Here is a 19,075-nt window from a genome sequence, read left to right as displayed (position 1 = left end):
CTCACACAGAGGCCCACAGACTCACACAGAAATCCACAGACTCACACAGAGATCCACAGACTCACACAGAGACCCACAGACTCACACAGAGATCCACAGACTCACACAGAGGCCCACAGACTCACACAGAAATCCACAGACTCACACAGAGATCCACAGACTCACACAGAGATCCACAGACTCACACAGAAATCCACAGACTCACACAGAAATCCACAGACTCACACAGAGATCCACAGACTCACACAGAGGCCCACAGACTCACACAGAGACCCACAGACTCATCACACAGAGACCCACAGACTCACTCACACAGAGACCCAAAGACTCACTAGGAGGGTGGGGGTCGGGTGTGAGGTTGGAATCGATCATCGAATCGATTCCGCACCAAACTTGTGACAATCGATTCTCGCCCTACGACTTTCCCACGCATCCGTCGCTAGTCGTTCACGTTTGGCTCGTGAAGGTGAGATGATGATTATGATTATTATTCATCGTTGTGGTTGTTCATTATCGAAACTATTTACGATCCATTATTCTCGCACGAGTCGAGGCGTGATGAGCACGTGTGAAGCATTTCGCCGGCTGGAGCTGTACTTTAGCTGTGACTTCATGCTTAAGGCCACCGTGCACGGCGTGCTGTTGAGGCCTACAGGCGGAATTGGGCCTCCTCCGCTAGAGGCCGCTCGGCTCTCGCAGTCGTGCTTGGTCTACTCTTCCCCACGCAGGGACAAACGGCGTGCTTGTGGTCTCCTTCTTGGGAGACGTGGGTGAGTGGGCGGGTGGGTAAGAGTGGGTGGGTGAGTAGGTGAGTAAGAGTTGGTGGGTGAGTGGGTGGGTGAGTAAAAGTGGGTGGGTGGGTGAGTGGGTGGGTGAGTAAGAGTTGGTGGGTGAGTGGGTGGGTGAGTGGGTGGGTGGGTGAGTGGGTGGGTGAGTAAAAGTTGGTGGCTGAAAGGGTGGGTGAGTAAGAGTTGGTGGGTGGGTGAGTGGGTGGGTGAGTGGTTGGTGGGTGAGTAAAAGTTGGTGGCAGAATGGGTGGGTGAGTAAGAGTGGGTGAGTGGGTGGGTGGGTGAGTAAGAGTGGGTGGGTGATGTCGGTGTTGTCACTTTATTTGGTACACGAGACGAGAAATGGGTAAACGCCGTTGCCTCGCTTCAGCTGCATAGGACAACGTAGATCATCATTTGACGACAGCTCTGATCACTTCAGCAGCAGCATCAACAACAACATCATCAGCAGCAGCATCATCAGCCTTGGTCCAGCCCAGCGATTGGAGGACAGCCAAAGCGCAACAGCAGGAACGTTCCGTCACCCCCGACGCGTGCGACCACAACAGGAACAGCAACAGTCCGCTGTAGTAACACGCGGTAGGGACAGCCAGTCACTCCGTGTGAAGAGGACTGCTATGAGATGTTGACTACCTCGCCTGGTGTGCAGGAGGTCGTGGGTTCGATCCCGACGCTGACTGCTGCTGTATATTTGGAGTCTGCGTGTCTCTCTCATCATCATCATCACGGTGGCTAGGAGATGTTAACTACCTCGCCGGGTATGCAGGAGGTCGTGGGTTCGATCCCGACGCTGACTGCTGCTGTATATTTGGAGTCTGCGTGTCTCTCATCATCATCATCACGGTGGCTAGGAGATGTTAACTACCTCGCCTGGTATACAGGAGGTCGTGGGTTCGATCCCGACCCTCACTCCTGCTGTATATTTGGAGTTTGCTTGTCTCGCCGTCCCCTTTGTTGCGTGGATTTTCCCCCGGGTCCCCCAGGTTTTCCCCCGCCACATTTAGAATCAGCGTCACCACGCGTTTAGAGAGTATTTGGCTGCTGCTCTAAATTTCCACGTGACGATGACGATGCTCAGTTTAACACGTAGTCGGCTTTCCAAACCAATATCATCCATAATAAATGTGTTTTTTTTGCGTTAGATCGCGTCAATATATGTGTCGTGAAACCCGCCACCACCCGACACAGCCAATTAGCAAGGTTTGCCACTTAAGCAGAACGTGGCCGATTCGTTACTGGCACAGCACCACAGCGGTGCGTTGGAGAGCCAAGCCACAACATTGTGGCCACGACATTTGTGGCTTGGCTCTCGTACCAAACGTACTCTAATATCACGAATGATGACGATGACAATGACGACGACGATTGCCAACCAAACGTTTCTCGCGTCTTGCCGTTGTTTTTTGCTGTCGTTGCGGGCTTTAGCAAAACTCCGTGCATCGCAGGGATTCCGGATATCGGGGAGTTGGTGCTCAAGTCATCCGGATATCGGGGGGGAGGGGGGTGGAGCATCTCACTCATCCGCCGTCCCCTGACTCCATCGAACCGACACGAGCAACAAAGATCACCCGTGTACAGCCTTAGGTGCTCTTAGATAGCAAGTGCTGTTAGTCAGCACAGACGTTCTCTGCAAACACACGCGGACGCGCGCACAAAACACACGTACGCACACGCTCGCGTGCAAAACACACGCACGCGTACACAAGCGCACGCACGCACGCAAACGCACAAACACGCACGCACAAACACACACGCACAAACACACACGCACAAACACGCACGCACAAACACGCACACACACACGCACAAACACGCACGCACGCGGCCACCCCGGGGCCCCGCATGGCTGCCAGGGTCTGCTCCCCGTGCCTCTCGGCAGTGGCGGGCCGTGGCTGGGCCCAGCGCTCGGCCCGCAGGGCCCTCCTGACTCTGCGGGCCTCCCTCGGCGTGACCCGCAAGGCCCTGTGCGAGACGGCGAAGTCCCGGGGGCAGAGGCACAGGCGGGAGAGGAGGCAGATGACGGAGAAGCAGCTGGTGAGGAACGACGCAGGGCGGGGAGTCGGTAATAAATATTCCAATCAGAATCGGGATATTTGTTTCAACTGCAGGAGGAATCCGATGAGCTGCGAAGCTCTTGATTTTTATTTGTAAACATTTTTTTTACTTTTACAGGTCTCCAGTAGGGGCACGTGGGGTCAGAAAAACGATTCTAAAAACATGAGCGGTGCAAAGTGTAGGAAAGGTGAGCAGGTCACTGAAAATAAATCTAAATAAAGTATAGAGGGTGCTAGATTTAAAGCTTTCGTGACTGCAAGGACCCATACTCTTTGGTTCTATTCGGTAAAGTCACCTGTGGTGATTGCTATATCGGGGAGACAAAGCGACATGTCTCTGACCGAATTCGCGAGCACAAATCAGATTTGAAACACGGCAGAACGAATTCTTCTGCCGTAGCTGATCACTGTTACAACGCTGTGGGTGATCACGATATAATTTTCTCCGATACCAAGGTTCTTTGCAAACCCACGGGTTTTTATCAGAGATTTGTTCACGAGGCAATTCAGATCTACAAACACAGACACAATTTCAACCAAGAAGATGGTTTCAAATTAAGCAACCATTGGAAAGATGTTCTAAATCGATCCAAACATTAAACTAATTTTCAATGGTACGGTATATTTTTCAAGTAGTGGTACCCCAAACTTTCGCAGCTCTTAAAAAATTCCATTTTCACACCATCAATAGGTAAACTCCCCCGTCCACCCCCGCGCCAACCGGCATGTGCACCCGCATGTACACCACCTCTACACCGGTCATCATGCTAAGTCGGCCAATCAAATGCTATTTTTTATACTAATTCCTTTGTCAAAGCACCTTGTTTCCTCGCACACAGCTTGAAGGTCGCGGTCTGAGCGTGACTGTGTTTCACTTCAGCGCTGTCCTCGAAACAGCCTGATCCCTTCACCTGATGAAGGCCGCTTGTGTTGTGGCCGAAACGTCGTGATTTTTGTTGTTTTATTTTTTACCTACTTGACTTTACCGAATAGAACCAAAGAGTGTAGAGGGCGATTCAAAAAAATGTTAACACTTTCGAGAATTTGCGGACGACGCCACGAGAAAATGTGTTGCCTCTGAGCTCTGGAGACGACCTGGAGAAGATTCCAGGCCACGTGTTGACAACGACGGCGAACAAGTGAGAGACTCCTTGACTTTAAAAAAAATATATTAACATACATCTGTCATCATGTTACAGTGTATTATTTCCATTAAAAACGATAGTCCGATATAAGTGGTGGCATTGTTTTGAAGCACCCTTCTATACTTTTATTTAGACGACGCCAAGACAACAGCAACAACAACAACAACAACACAGCCCCTCGTTAAAATTGGTGCTGCGTGGGTTAAAAATCGGCGGGTGCGGCGACGGGAGTCGGCGTTGAAGTCGCCCGCGCCGATTGCCGTCGCTACTCCCCGTTGGCAGCCCGCACCGCGTGGCGTTTCCGGATCTCGTACGGCCCGAGTCGGGCGCCGGAGGCCTGCACAAAGCCGCCGAATCGGCGCCCGTGCCGTTGCCGTCGGCTTACCCCGTTAAAAAAAAAAAAATCGATTGGGAATCTGTAAAAAGAAAAATGTCTTCTCCCGTTCTTGGAGTTACGCTGAGAGACGGAAGTAAGTAGGAGGAGACATGGAGCCCTGACAGTATGGAAAATAAGAAGAGGTTTTTAACCCTTTCTGGCACTCAAACAGGAGTTGTGTTGAGGTGTCTTTTACAAGGAATCAAGTTGCTGCATTAAGCACACGCGGTACTTTGTGGTGAACATTCAAACAAACACGCTCTGGTAGTGATATACTCGCATAGTCTTGGGCTCTTTCGGTAAAGTCACGGAGGTGGAATGTTTTTTTTTTTAAATCACGACGTTTCGATTGCAACACAAGCAATCATCATCAGGTGCGACAACCACAGCAAGAAATATTTTTTACTTTTTTCCTTTTACTTCAGGAAAAAATATTTCTTGCTGTGGTTGTCGCACCTGATGATGATTGCTTGTGTTGCAATCGAAACGTCGTGATTTAAATAAAATTTTTTTGTAATTATTTTTCCCACCTACGTGACTTTACCGAAAGAACCAAAGAATATGGATCCTTGCAATCACGAAAACTTCAAATCTAGAATAATAGACTCGCATTGTCTTTGACACCGATTGGCCGACACCAGAGACAGCTTTCTTCATGGCCTGGCCTCACCACCAGTGTCACAGACCAGAGAACAACGCCAAAAGGTGAACAGCACAAAGGCAATGCCACACGTGTCAGCTGCATCATGGGGCCAAATGAACCATAATACCTTGCTGATCTTGTCAAGGAACGTAAACCATCGTCACGCAAACTCCGGTCACCCTCGCAGCGGCGGCGGCGGCGGCTTTTGGCTCAGCCGTCGAACAAAGGCGGCGGTCACCGCCTCTGCGGCCGTCTGGAACGCGCTCTTCCGACATCGGAAAGCCATTGGAGCTACGCACTTTTAAATCATCAAGATTGACAAACTCATTTATTCGGAGCACTTTGCTCGCTCGACCGTTGATAATGATGGTGGTGGTGGTTTTGTGTGCGTGCGCGCGTGCGCGTCTTGTGTCCTTGCCAGGAGCGGTGGTGCAGCGGTTAGCGCTACGAACTCGGCAGAGACCCGGGTTCGATTCCCGCCCACGGCCACCAACACCAGTGACGATTATCTGAACCGATCCCGGGCCTCGCCTAGGTCGACCAGGCCTCAAATTAGTACCCGGTGCACTGTGTGGTAAACATCGGCGGCCTTCGCAAGCACTGCTGCTCGCTAGCAGCACTTGCCCCGACGGTCTGTTAAGGCTACACCGTGGGGTGTGGGATCTTTGTCTTTGTCCTTGCCAGGCGCGGTGGTTTGTGGATGAGCGAACGGTGAAAGTCTCGGGGGGCCGCGGGGGCGACGGAATGTGCGCCTTCCACAGCGAGCCCCGCAAGGAGTTTGGGGGTCCCGACGGTGGCAACGGGGGAAGGGGGGGCGACGTCATCATGGTCGGTAGGCACCCCCCACCCTACCCCCTCAACCCCCCCCACACCCCCCCACCAATATTTATTGTGTGGCTAGGAGATGTTAACTACCTCGCCTGGTATGCAGGAGGTTCGTGGGTTCAATCCCGACCCCGATGCCTGCTGCAGTAATATGCATATATTGTTATCAGGTTAACATGTCGGCTTTCGCGACCAGTATTATTATATTACTACTATAATAGCCCAGAAATGTGTGTAGCGCATGTGACGTCACTGTACATGCCACGCCCCCCCCCCCGGTCATTAATAATAAAATAATCATGACCGAGTGGATTTTTACACTAACGCAGAGGAAGGTCGAGCTGAATTAAATAATATATTACGCTAAGTCGCGTCAAATATGACGACGTTTCTTTACGGAAAGCGACGGTAAAAAATCAATCTACGTAGCACAGCGCTACATCCTTGTGTGACGTCACTGCAAAAGAGGCCCCCCCCCCCCTTCATTAATATTCATGACCGCGTGGTAATTGACACAAACTCAGGTCGCACACTCCACATGCCGCACCCCTCCCCTCATTAATAACCATGAGGGGGTGACGTCACTCCACATGACACACCCCTCCACAATAACCATGAGGGGGCGACGTCACTCCACATGACTAGCACCCCTCCACAATAACCATGAGGAGGTGACGTCACTCCACATGCTGCACCCTTCCCCTCATTAATAATCATGAGCAAGTGACGTCACTCCACATGACACACCCCTCCCCTCCACAATAATCATGAGCGGAATGACGTCATTCCACATGCCGCACCCTTCCCCTCATTAATAATCATGAGGGGGTGACGTCACTCCACATGCTGCACCCCTCCACAATAACCATGAGGGGGTGACGTCACTCCACATGGGGTAACCCCCCCCCCATTACTAATCATGAGCTGAACAATTTTTCTATTTTGACTTAAAAATTTCGTGACTGCAGGAATTCATATTGTTGGTTCTTTCGGTAAAATCACGTAGATAGAAAATCAAAATAACAGATAATGAAATTAAATAAAAAAACATATATACAGTTAAAACCTTGGATTGCGAGTAACTTGGTCTGCGAGTGTTTTGCAAGACGAGCAAAAATTGTTAAATGAATATTGATTTGATAAACGAGCGAGGGTCTTGCAATACGAGCAGTACATGCAGTACACGCTTTGTCTGCCGAGCATCACGTGATCACACAACTGATAAACGAGCGAGGGTCTTGAAATACGAGCAGTGTACGTAGACACGCTGCCGAGCATCACGTGATCACACGACTGATAAACGAGTGCTTTGATATACGAGTGCTTTGGATTACAAACGCGTCTCCGGAACGAATTGTGCTGCGCGATCCAAGGTTTTACTGTGTATAATTTTTCTACTGAATATTTCAGATTTACTGCAAGATACACCGGTCCTTGGACGCGCACACACGCTACAGTAGTTCATAATAAAGGTTTTTGGGTTGGATCGCGTTTTTTTTTTTAAAATGTGTCACAACCCTCCACCACCCGACACGGCCAATCAGTAAAAAAAGTGTCACGTTGACAAAAGGCAAAATAGTTCACTACTTTAGCCCACCGGTGTGCTGAAGAGTAAATCCACAACATTTACAGTTTTGAGTAGTCCCGACGTTTCGCTGGTGATTACATACGGCATCTTCGGGCGATTTGCCAGACCAGTGAAGCCATCCCCCTTTCTTTCCATCTTAAATAGTGCAGCAGGACGACCTTATCGTTGTTGAACACCATCAGGATTCGAGATCGGAGGTGGAGGGGGGGTATTGCAATTATTTCATAGATCAGTAATCAGCCACTTAGCATGTTTACTCACCCGTAAGGAATTCAGAGTTATTTGGCTGCTATAAACGTCCACGCGATGATAAGGCCACTACGCTCAGCTCAGCGGTGGCTTACCTGGTGAAATGGGAAACTGTTGATGGAGTGCTTGTGTCCTGTTGTCTTTGTACCAGCGGACAGAATGGTTCGCTCCCTGTCTGGGGTGTCCCGTCTCTACCGTGGACACGATGGGACGTCGGGGGCCTCGGATAAATGCTTCGGACGCAATGGCAAAGACAAGTTCCTCCACGTGCGTCTGCGTCTGTCTGTCGTGCGTCTGTTTGGCGTGCGTCCCTCAGTGCGTCTGTGTGTGTGTGTGTCTGTGTCACGTGTGTCTGTGTGTGTGTATGTGTGTGTGTGTGAGTGTCTGTGTGTCTCGTAGTGTGTGTTTGTCTATGTGTGTGTGTCTGTGTCACGTCTGTCACGTAGTGTGTGTTTGTCTATGTGTGTCTGTCTGTGTGTGTCACGTGTGTCCCGTAGTGTGTGTGTGTGTCTATGTGTGTGTCTGTCTGTCTGTGTCACGTGTGTCCCGTAGTGTGTGTGTGTCAATGTGTGTGTGTGTCTGTCTGTGTCACGTCTGTCACGTAGTATGTGTGTGTCTATATGTGTGTGTGTCTGTGTCACGTGTGTCACGTAGTGTGTGTGTGTCTGTCTGTGTCACGTGTGTGTCTGTGTCACGTGTGTCACGTAGTGTGTGTTTGTCTATGTGTGTGTGTGTCTGTCTGTGTGTGTGTCTGTGTGTGTGTGTATGTGTGTGTCTGTCTGTGTCACATGTGTCTATGTGTGTGTGTCTGTCTGTGTCACGTGTGTCTCGTAGTGTGTGTGTGTCTGTCTGTGTCACGTGTGTGTCTGTGTCACGTGTGTCACGTAGTGTGTGTGTGTCTATGTGTGTGTCTGTCTGTGTCACGTGTGTCTTGTAGTGTGTGTGTGTCTGTCTGTCTGTGTCACGTGTGTCTTGTAGTGTGTGTTTGTCTATGTGTGTGTGTCTGTCTGTGAGTGTGTCTGTGTGTGTGTGTGTGTGTCTGTGTCACGTGTGTCACGTAGTGTGTGTTTGTCTATGTTTGTTTGTCTGTGTGTGTCACGTGTGTCTGTCTGTGTGTGTGTCTGTGTGTGTGTCTGTCTGTGTCACGTGTGTCACGTAGTGTGTGTGTGTCTATGTGTGTGTGCCTGTGTGTGTGTCTGTGTGTGTGTGTGTATGTGTGTGTGAGTGTCTGTGTGTCTCGTAGTGTGTGTGTGTCTATGTGTGTGTGCGTCTGTCTGTCGTGTGTGTTGTCCGTATCTATCACAGGACCTTTTTGCCAGTATCAAAGTATTAATAAGTAATATTTTTTAAACACGAAGCTTGCCAGGACGTAAGGGGGCCGTGGTGATTTACAGCCAACGTGAGTTGAGCGTGGACAATTAGAGCCAAGCCGAAACATAACATGTAAAAAAAATACTGTTTAAAAATATATTTTTATTTTTAATGATAGAATATAGTATTGTCATCAGTATGACTTGAGTATACCAAGTTTGCAGTCGATACAACGACCACAACAACAACGACGACAACAGACAGAGTGAGTTAAATAAAAGCGTGTAATACAAATAACAATAGGTTTTACCCTTTGTGTGTCAAGATGTTCCAACACCAAACCGAAACCTTTTTGCAAGGAATGAAGTCTGCGCTAACCACACACGTTACTTGTGGCGAACACGCGAACAGACACGCTCTGATAATAATTATAATAATAGACTTGCATTGTATTTTGATTTAAAGCTTTCGTGACTGCAGGGATTCATATTCTTGGTTCTTTCGGTAAAGTCACCACGTAGAAGGGAAGCAATAAAATAATAACAAAAAATATAAAACAGTCAAATTCTCACGACGTTTCGACTGCAACACAAGAAGCAGTCATCGTCAGGTGTGAAAACCACAGCAAGAACATTTGAAAAAAGTGGCGTTTTTTTTTCCTAACGTTAGCACCACGGAGAGCGATTTGGCATTTGTTATTTTATTGTTTCCCTTCTACGTGACTTTACTTGCATTGTCTTTATATACGTCTGCTCGCCCCGAGTTGTAAAAGCTCTGATACGTGCATTGTCTTTGCACTATGGTTCTTTCGGTAAAGTCACGTAGCTAGATACGTGATATTTTATATTTCTACCTACGTCATGACTTTACCGAACGAATCAAAGAATGTGGATTCCCGCAGTCACGAAAGCTTCAAATCAATATCGTCTTTGAGCCGTTCGCTTTTTCGTCCGCCACTTGGTGGTTTCAAATTAAGCAACCATTGGAAAGATGTTCTAAATCGAACCAAACGTTTAACTAAGTTTTCAATGGTACAGTATATTTTTCAAGTAGTGGTACCCCAAACTTTCGCAGCTTCTTAAAATCCCCTTTTCACACCACCAGCACGTGGACGCTGCCGTGCCCCCTCGCCGGCCTGCACAGGTCGACCCCCTCCCCACCTTTCATCATGCTAAGTCCGCCTATTAAAATGCAAATTTGTTATGCTAATTCCTTTGTCAAGGCACCTTAATTACCCTCACACAGCTTAAAGGTCGCGGTCTGAGCTTGGCTGTGTTTCACTCCAGCGCTGTCCTCGAGACAGTCTGGTCCCTTCACCTGATGAAGGCCGCTTGTGTTGTGGCCGAAACGTCGTGATTTTTGTCGTTTTATTTTTTTTTTTACCTACGTGACTTTACCGAATAGAACCAAAGAGTATGGATCCTTGCAGTCACGAAAGCTTCAAATCTAGAACTTGGTGGTGAGACTAGGCCGCAAAGAAGGCTGCCACTGTGTCTGGTGTGGGCCAATGGGTGTCGAAGACAACGCGAGAGAATGATGAGCGGAGCGTGTGTTTGTTTGCATGTTCACACCGCAAGCGCTGCAGCGTGCGGTTAATGCAGCAACTTGCTTCCTTGCAAAAGGTTTACATTTGGTGTTGAACATCGTGTGCGTGTCTGTCGTGTGTGTGTGTCGTGTGTGTGTGTCGTGTGTGTGTGTCTGTCATGTGTGTGTGTCTGTTATGTGTGTGTGTCGTGTGTGCCGTGTGTGTGTCGTGTGTGTGTATCGTGTGTGTGTCGTGTGTGTGTGTAGTGTGTGTGTGTGTCGTGTGTGTGTTGTGTGTGTCGTGTGTGTGTAGTGTGTGTGTCGTGTGTGTGTGTTTATCGTGTGTGTGTGTGTCGTGTGTGTGTGTGTCGTGTGTGTGCCGTGTGTATGTCGTGTGTGTCGTGTGTGTGTCTGTCGTGTGTGTGTCGTGTGTGTGTCGTGTGTGTGTCGTGTGTGTGTGTTGTGTGTGTAATGTGTGTGTGTCATGTGTGTCGTGTGTGTGTCGTGTGTGTGTCATGTGTGTGTGTGTGTGTCGTGTGTGTGTCGTGTGTGTGTCGTGTGTGTGTCTCGTGTGTCGTGTGTGTGTGTGTCTGTCATGTGTCTGTCATGTGTGTGTGTCTATAATGTGGGGAGCGGTAGTGTAGCGGCTAGCGCGCTGCCAGCGGGCGTTCGACACTTCACGTGGCCTCAAAGTGCACCTAGCCTGGCACAGGCGGCGTGGTGACGTCACCGCTTGGGGGGGGGGGGGGGGGGGCGGGGGGAGCGGTGTTGCAGTGGTTAGCGCGCTGCGCCACGAACACCGGTGACCCGAGTTCAATTCCCGCCAACAACATCTGAACAGCCTCGGGCTTGCTCTAGGTCGACTCGGCCTCAAGCGAGTGCCGCTCGGTCAGCACGTGTCGCCCCGGGTCGGGGTTCTGGCCACACACCCCCGACCACGGGTGCCGCTCGCCGATGGCGCTCGCCCCGACAGCGTGCGTGGGCGGCACGGGTGACCTTTGCCCGTGTGTAGGTGCCGGTGGGCACCGTGGTGCGCGAGGCCGGCTCCTTGGTGGCCGACCTCAACGAGCAGGGGGAGGAGGTGGTGGTGGCGCGGGGGGGAGTTGGGGGGCGTGGGAACCACAGCTTCCTCACTAACGACAACCGGGCACCCACCACCGCGGAGAAGGTGAACGCACGCACGCACGCACGTACACACACGCACGTACACGCACGTACACACACGCACGTACACGCACGTACACGCACGTACACGCACGTACACACACACGTACACACACAAAGAAAAAGATCCCGCATTCAGCCTTGACAGACTCAAGCGGCAGGTGCTGTTAGCGAGCACCTAGAAAGGCCAGAACGACCGCCTTTGTCTCCCCAGTGGTGATGTTTTTACGCACCGCACCAGGTACTCATTTGAGGCTGAATCGACCTTGGGGGGTGCCCAGGACCAGTTCAGATGATCGTCACTGGTGTTGGTCGTAAGCGGGAATCAAACTCGGGTCGCCGGGTTCATAGTGTAGCACAGCGCTAACCGCTACACTATCGCTCCCCACTACACACACACATACACACACACGCGTACACACGCACGTACACACGGACACTTGCACGCACGCGAACATGAAGGGCGCCCGCAAACGCGCACGCGCGGTGAGACGGCGGGACAGTGAACCGAGGTTGAGGCTACGCCAATGCGTACCATATCTTAAAGCTATTTTATATTCGATATTTATTTAATTTTATATACTTCAGCCTCTTGGTGTTAGACTTTTAACCCTTATTATAGTAAGACTTGTTTAAAACTTATTTAAGATTTTAGATTCCTATATGTTGAATGTATGCACCATCCTGCCAAAGTAAATTCCGTGTCGGTGTGAACTTACATGGCGAATAAAACCCTTTCTGATTCTGATCACTGCGCGTACTGTATCACCGTATACCGCTCGGCCACGCAGCTCAAGAAAGTAGTTCGCCGTCGACCGCTCAAGAAACCCGCGTCGTGACGGCGCCCGTGCCACGTCGCGCGAAGAGTCTTTCCCAAAAAGAGACGCGGCCGCTTTAGCAGCAGCGCGTCGCGCGAGGACTCGCCGAACGGCCGCGCGAGTACTCGCCGAGCAGCGCCGCTCTGGGTGGGTCGGCGGAGGCGACCGGTGGGTTCAGGGAACTATTTGGGGAAACCTGCGCCGCCGTTTGGGCCCTCCCCTTCCCGGAAGGGCGAACCGGCGACCTCGGGACTGCCGCGGGCCGCTGAGCGCCAAGCCGCTCCCCGCCGGAGAGGCGCTCGCTGAAAACATCGCCCCCATGTGTGCCTGTGCAGGGAACGGAGGGAGAAGAGAGGACCCTGAAACTGGAAATCAGAACCATGGCTCACTTTGGCCTGGTGAGTCTCACCGCGTCCGGCGACCAAGGGGGAAGAGAAGACCTAAGCTCACAAGTTGGGGGGAGACCGTGAGGGCACATCTGTGGGTCTCTCGGCCAGTCTGTGGGTCTCTGTGTGAGTCTGGGGTCTTTCAGCCAGTCTGTGGGACTCTGTGTGAGTCCGTAGGTCTCTGTGTGAATCTGTGGATCTCTGTGTGAGTCTGGGGGTCTCTGTGTGAGTCTGTGGGTCTCTGTGTGAGTCTGGGGACTCTCAGCCAGTCTGTAGGTCTCTGTGTGAGTCTGTGGGTCTCTGTGTGAATCTGTGTGTCTCTGTGTGAGTCTGTGGGTCTCTGTGTGAGTCTGGGGTCTCTGTGTGAGTCTGGGGTCTCTGTGTGAGTCTGGGGGTCTCTGTGTGAATCCGTGGGTCTCCGTGTGAGTCTGGGGTCTCTCAGCCAGTCTGGGGTCTCTGTGTGTGTGGGTCTCTGTGTGAGTCTGTGGGTCTCTGTGTGAGTGAGTCTATGAGTCTCTGTATGATGAGTCTATGGGTCTCTGTGTGAGTGAGTATATGGGTATCTGTGCGATGAGTCTATGGGGATCTCTGTGTGAGTCTTTTGTGCTCTGTGTGAGTGTGTCTGTGGGTCTCTGTGTGAGTCTGGGGTCTCTCAGCCAGTCTGTGGGTCGTCTCTGTGTGTGTCTGTGGGTCTTTGTGTGAGTCTGTGTGTCTCTGTGTGAGTCTGTGTGTCTCTGTGTGAGTCTGGGGTCTCTCGGCCAGTCTGTGGGTCTCTGTGTGAGTCTGTGGGTCTCTGTGTGATTCTGTGTGTCTCTGTGTGAGTCTGGGGTCACTCAGCCAGTCTGTGTGGTCTCTGTGTGAGTCTGTGGTCTCTGTTTGAGTCTGGGGTCTCTCGGCCAGTCTCTGGGTCTCTGTGTGAGTCTGTGGGTCTCTGTGTGAGTCTGGGTCTCTCAGCCAGTCTGTGTGGTCTCTGTGTGAGTCTGTGGTCTCTGTTTGAGTCTGGGGTCTCTCGGCCAGTCTCTGGGTCTCTGTGTGAGTCTGGGGGTCTCTGTGTGAGTCTGTTGGTCTCTGTGTGTGTTTGGGGTCTCTCGGCCAGTCTGTGGGTCTCTGTGTGAGTCTATGGGTCTCTGTGTGAGTCTGTGGGTCTCTGTGTGAGTCTGGGGTCTCTGCGTGAGTCTGTGGGTACCCACCCCCTCCGTGTGGCGTGCCGGCCTTGACAGGCGCTACTCGCTCTCACAGCACTTGCTCCAACAGTCTGCTGGAGGCTATATGGGGGACCTTTGTCTTTGTCCACTCGCCCCCCCCCCCTCCTCCCCCCCCAGGTGGGTTTCCCGAATGCTGGGAAGTCGTCCCTGCTGAGGGCTCTGACCAACGCTCGCCCGGCGGTGGGCGACTACCCCTTCACCACGCTCCACCCGCACGTCGGCATCGTGGAATACCGCGACTACACGCAGATCGCCGGTCACGCTCACCACCACCACCACCGCCACCGACAGCAGCAAAAACCGGCATTCGCCACTAAGTGGCGGTGACGTCACCACGACGCTTGCGCCAGGCTAGGTGCACGTTGAGGCCACGTGAAGTGTCGAACGCCCGCTGGCAGGAGGTCATGGGGCAGACCCAGCAGGTGCCACGGGTCGACTGACTGAGATGACTGGCTGATGCACCACCTGTGCCCCCTACTGTGCCAACCTGCTGTGCTTTAGCCACCCGGCGCTCCGCTCGTTGTTGTGAGCGTCGCTCCTCCGCCCTCCCTGTAGCGTCCTTCACGAGCCTCCTCCACAGAGGCCGATCTTGACACCGCTGGTACCAGTCATCGGCAAGTGCACTCAGCTCCATATCCTCCTCGTTCTCTGACATGGGATGCTGTAGACGATGAGAGTGGGCCTGTCGCTTTTTCTCAGCCAGCCTGAACACCTCCTCTGTCAGCCAGGGTCTCTGGGGAGGTCTGGACCGTCTACCTAAAGCAGCCATTGCAGCTGCATGAACCACAGTCCTAAACCTCGCCCATTTCCCCTTAACATCAGGAGGAGTGGGGGACGATGCCAACCCCAGCCGCAAGCGATGATGAAATTCTCGCAACTTTCATCAGCTAGCTGAGACCATGCCACTATGGGTTTGAATGGGGTCCTGGGTGTACTCCCACCACGGGAGTGGAAGAATGGCAGGCGCATCTTACAGATGACAAGTCGATAGTCAGTGGGCAGATCAGCTCCACGGTAGGTTCTGGTGTCAAGGACATGGGCCCGCATCTGCTGTTCCATCACTCTGTAGTCCAGCAGATGTTCTTGCTTGGACCCGGCATGCATCCATGATGTTGTGTGGATGCACCAATGCCGGAACAGCGTGTTGGTAATTACAAGCCCATGGGCTGCACAACAATCTAGCAGCCTCCTACCGTTGTTATTGAGCTGATCTAGCCAATGTCTTCCAATCACTCCAGACCAGGTGTCAGCATCATAACCAACTCGGGCATTGAAGTCACCCAACAAGATGACTCTATCCCGAGGGGCCACTTTAGCCAGCACCTGTGACAGGAGGTCATAGAAGGCATCTGATTCATCGGCCTTGCCTGCATCCCTCCACGGATGTTCATCTTCGGTGGGGGCATAAGTAACCACGACCACCACTCCTCGCCTCCGGTTGATGGGAAGGCGAGCCCAAAGTAGTTTGGGGCTTACAGCTTCCCACGCCTCACCGCCACGCTCCCACGCACCCTTCATTCTTTTGTTCAGAAGAAGAGCCACTCCCTGTTGTTTTGCAGTCTGCTGCCTCGAGTAGAGGACTGTTCACCCCTCATTGTGGCAGGAGCCAGAGCCGGTCCACCGGATCTCCTGAATACCACAGAGATCTAGGCGGTACCAATCCAGGCGGTACCAATCCAGTTCCCGACAGAGGAGTGGCAGCCTCTCCTCCGCAGTGAGCGTTCGAACATTCCACGTGGCCGTCCGTAGTGGCTTTTTGTTGTTTCTGGAGGAGCCCAAAGGGTAAGGATTCAGTCTCCTGGCTCCGCCAAATGGGGTTTGGCCAGGAGACGTCATAGACGCCTGTCCCTCACGGCGTCTCCGGCACAAGCTTAATAAATGTTTTACATCGTAGTTTAGTGGTAGTCAATTGAAGGTGGAGGGGTTACCAGCCCCTCGCACCCATCCAGAGCCACCATCTGGCCGCTGTGGTGGTCACAGACGCCATGAGGGGAATGGCGAATCTAAGTTGGTCCTCCACCCACGGCACTGCCCACCACAGCGTTGCCTGTCCGGCACCACGAGGAGCTAAGAATATAGGTAGGGGGTTGTTTTTGCCGGACTACCACCAACACCTCGACCACCACTACTTCCACCACTACCATCTCCACCACCACTACCACCACCTCCTCCACCATCATCATCACCTCCACCACCACCTCCACCACTACCACCACCTCCTCCACCATCATCACCTCCACCACCTCCACCATTATCATCACCACCACCTATAAAGCACTTTGATCCCTTGTGCGATTGCTTTCTTGCAGAAACCTCCCCCTCTCCCCCACCCCCCCCCAGTTTACCATGATAACATTATAACATTGCACGATTACTACAGCGTTAAAAACGCACGGAATATTTCCTACAACCGCCACCCTCTCTCTCTCTCTCCCTCCCTCCCTCCCTCCCCACCACCACCACCACCACCCCCGGCCACACCAACAGTGGCCGACATCCCCGGCATCGTGGTGGGGGCGCACGTGGGCCGCGGCCTGGGCCTCTCCTTCCTGCGCCACGTGGAGCGCTGCCGGGCACTGCTCTGCGTCGTCGACCTGTCCGCCGCCGCCCCCGCCCGCCGCCTCTTCGAGCTCCGTCGCGAGCTCGCCCTCCACGAACCCTCGCTGGCGCTGGCTCCGCACGCCGTCGTCGGGGCCAAGCTCGACCTGCCGGGGGCCCGGGACGCGCTGACGCGGCTCGCCGACGAGCTGGCGGCGGACGAGGAGGGCGGCGGCGGCGTCGCAACGAAAGCTGCCGCCGCCACGGTCGTCGTCGGCGTGTCGGCGAAGACCGGGGAGAACGTGGGGCGCCTGGCGGCGTTCTTGAGGCGGGAGTTTGACGGCGCGGAGGAGGAGGAGTAGCAGCAGGGGGCGGGGGTGGGCACGCCGCGGGGACACGACGACAACCCCCCTCCCCGTGTAGCCTTAACAGACTGTTGGGGCAAGTGGCTGTTAGCGAGCGGCGCCTACGAAGGCCGGCACGGCACGCGAGGGGGGTGGGTGGCCAGCGCCACGCGCGGCCGCGCTTTGCCTCACCAGCGGCGATGTTTACTACGCACCGCACACACACCTACACGCATACGCACGCAACTACGCACGCCAGCACGCACCAATACGCACGCGCTACACACGCGCGTCTACCACGTGTACCACGTGTACCACGTGTGTCTATGTTGCTGAAGGAGCGACGCGATCGCCTTGCACCGTGCGATGGACCCCCCCCCCCCCCCCCCGCTGTCGACGTCTCAAGGCGACCGGAACAGCGTTGGCGCGGTTGAGCGGTCGACCCAAGGGACTGCCGGCGCTGCCAGTCGGCCATCGTGCTGCCCCCACCGACTGAGGCTTCCAGAGCGCCTGCTTGCCTGCTCAACGCGACTGAACCACGAGCTGACCGACCGACTTGACCGCCTCGCCCGGGGTCTGACTTGTTGACGGTGCGGTAAATCGCCTGGGACAAGGCCTCCTGTGCAGGGGGAATGGGCACTGCCGGATGATCCTCGTAGCAGAAGTCGCTACAAATGCTACGGTGCCCCACGCACTTTCAAGGGCCCAGCGCTGAACGCGTTCGAGCTATCAAATCCGGTTCAGTGACTCCGCAACTTGCTCTGTCACTACAGCGCTACACCGCCTTCGACTTTTACAAACGACTGGGTGTTTAAGGTTAGAGATTTGTCGTATTACCCGGTTGTATAGCAAATGAAAAAAAAATACAATTGCTTTCCTGCGCAAGTTACAAATGCGTGTTTTAATATCGTACGCGCGTGAATGATTTAGGGCCCCTTAAAAACGCCATGCTGCGGGTCCCGCACTCGCTTCGTTCGGCACTGGGAACGGGGCCTTGCATTGAGAGAGCTGACCCAGCACAGGTCAAGTGAGTAGTTAGGTGGCCCTGTGCAATCCGGCCGAGTGGAATGTGTCTCGTCGTTGTTTGGGGGCCGCGTGTGAGCGCCGTTTTCCGGTGTCCAGTCTGCAGGTGCCTCCCTGTCGCTGCCTGGCGCTGGGTAACCGCCAGTCTCAATGGTGGGTGGCTGTTAGTAGAGCTGAACGATTAATCGGTTTCAAATCGAAATCGCAATTTGAAACAATGCGATTGTTAAATGGCAAAGGCTGAAAATTTTGGCGATTTGAAAAGTCCCTATTACTTATTGGAATTGTTTTCGTTATTATAACTATTTCTTTAACTTAACAATTGTTCTATGAATTTTGATTTAAAGCTTTCGTGACTGCAGTAATTCATATTCTTAGTTCTTTCGGTAAAGTCACGTTGAAGGGAAACAACAAAATAATAAAATATATAAAACAATACAAATTCTCACGACGTTTCGACACACCTGAAGACGACCGTTTGTGTTATGGTCGAAACGTCGTGAGAATTTTTATTGTTTTATATATATTTTATTATTTTGTTGTTTCCCTTCAACGTGACTTTACCGAAAGAACTAAGAATATGAATTGTTCTATGGTTCTATTTAAATGAAAACATTTTATAATAAATACATGTTGGAAGCAATTATATATCTTTTAAGTTCTCATCCTTGCGTGAGATTATATAGAGCGGTTCATACTTTGATGGCATCGTGTGGTAATGCTCCATGACGTGGTTTAAATCGATTACACAGCGAATATTTAACTGAAGCTCGACTTTTAATCGCAAGTAAAATCGCAATCGCAACATCCGTCGGAAAAATGTCAATTATAGATTTTTTTTTTCCTCCGTGATTTTACCGAAAGGACCAAAGAGCTTAGATACTTTCCCCAAATCGTTCATCCCTGGCTGTTAGTCCCCTTACATCGATGGCTGGGTGTGGGAGGGTTGACCCGGACTTGCTGTTCCCAGCTCGCACAGCGTGTCTTGGGGAGGTGGCTGTTCGCTTGCGGCAGCTGTCGGTTCGGACGCTCTTGGCGTTTAGGCGGCGGTGGCGGCCCGGTCTCTTCCGTCGCCAGTTGTGGGGGCTTCCTGC

The 19,075-nt window shown here is 52.4% G+C and overlaps 1 protein-coding gene across 3 annotated transcripts; it reads left to right on the top strand.

Annotated features, from left to right (window-relative positions):
- The first annotated feature begins 371 nt into the window (after positions 1-371).
- Positions 372-18,629, top strand: MTG2 (mitochondrial ribosome associated GTPase 2). 3 transcript variants are annotated; one of them, XM_032980255.2, is made up of 8 exons: positions 372-466; positions 2,214-2,822; positions 5,691-5,838; positions 7,820-7,935; positions 11,516-11,671; positions 12,821-12,883; positions 14,194-14,332; positions 16,564-18,629. In XM_032980255.2, the coding sequence occupies exons 2-8, from the start codon at positions 2,631-2,633 to the stop codon at positions 16,974-16,976; spliced, it is 1,227 nt and encodes a 408-aa protein (XP_032836146.2). In that variant the 5' UTR covers positions 372-466; positions 2,214-2,630; the 3' UTR covers positions 16,977-18,629. The 3 variants fall into 3 exon arrangements, with proteins under 3 accessions (XP_032836146.2, XP_032836150.2, XP_075910047.1); XM_032980259.2 differs by having other exon boundaries at positions 385-466; positions 2,234-2,822; XM_076053932.1 differs by lacking the exon at positions 372-466 and adding an exon at positions 1,087-1,367.
- The last annotated feature ends 446 nt before the right edge of the window (positions 18,630-19,075 follow it).

Source organism: Petromyzon marinus, chromosome 63 (genome assembly GCF_048934315.1).
Source record: "Petromyzon marinus isolate PM22_M1 ecotype Great Lakes invasive population chromosome 63, UKy_Petmar_22M1.pri1.0, whole genome shotgun sequence".
Lineage (NCBI taxonomy): Eukaryota > Metazoa > Chordata > Hyperoartia > Petromyzontiformes > Petromyzontidae > Petromyzon > Petromyzon marinus.
The sequence above is the reverse complement of the archived record's forward strand: the minus strand, read 5'-3'. Positions and strand labels throughout refer to the sequence as shown.

Bases quoted from the DNA above. Each gene is read 5' to 3' on its own strand.
- MTG2 (XM_032980255.2), top strand. From the start codon at position 2,631: ATGGCTGCCAGGGTCTGCTCCCCGTGCCTCTCGGCAGTGGCGGGCCGT. The intron at 5,839-7,819 runs GTAGGCACCCCC...TCTTTGTACCAG, and splicing joins GGGCGACGTCATCATGGTCG to CGGACAGAATGGTTCGCTCC. The intron at 7,936-11,515 runs GTGCGTCTGCGT...GCCCGTGTGTAG, and splicing joins GCAAAGACAAGTTCCTCCAC to GTGCCGGTGGGCACCGTGGT.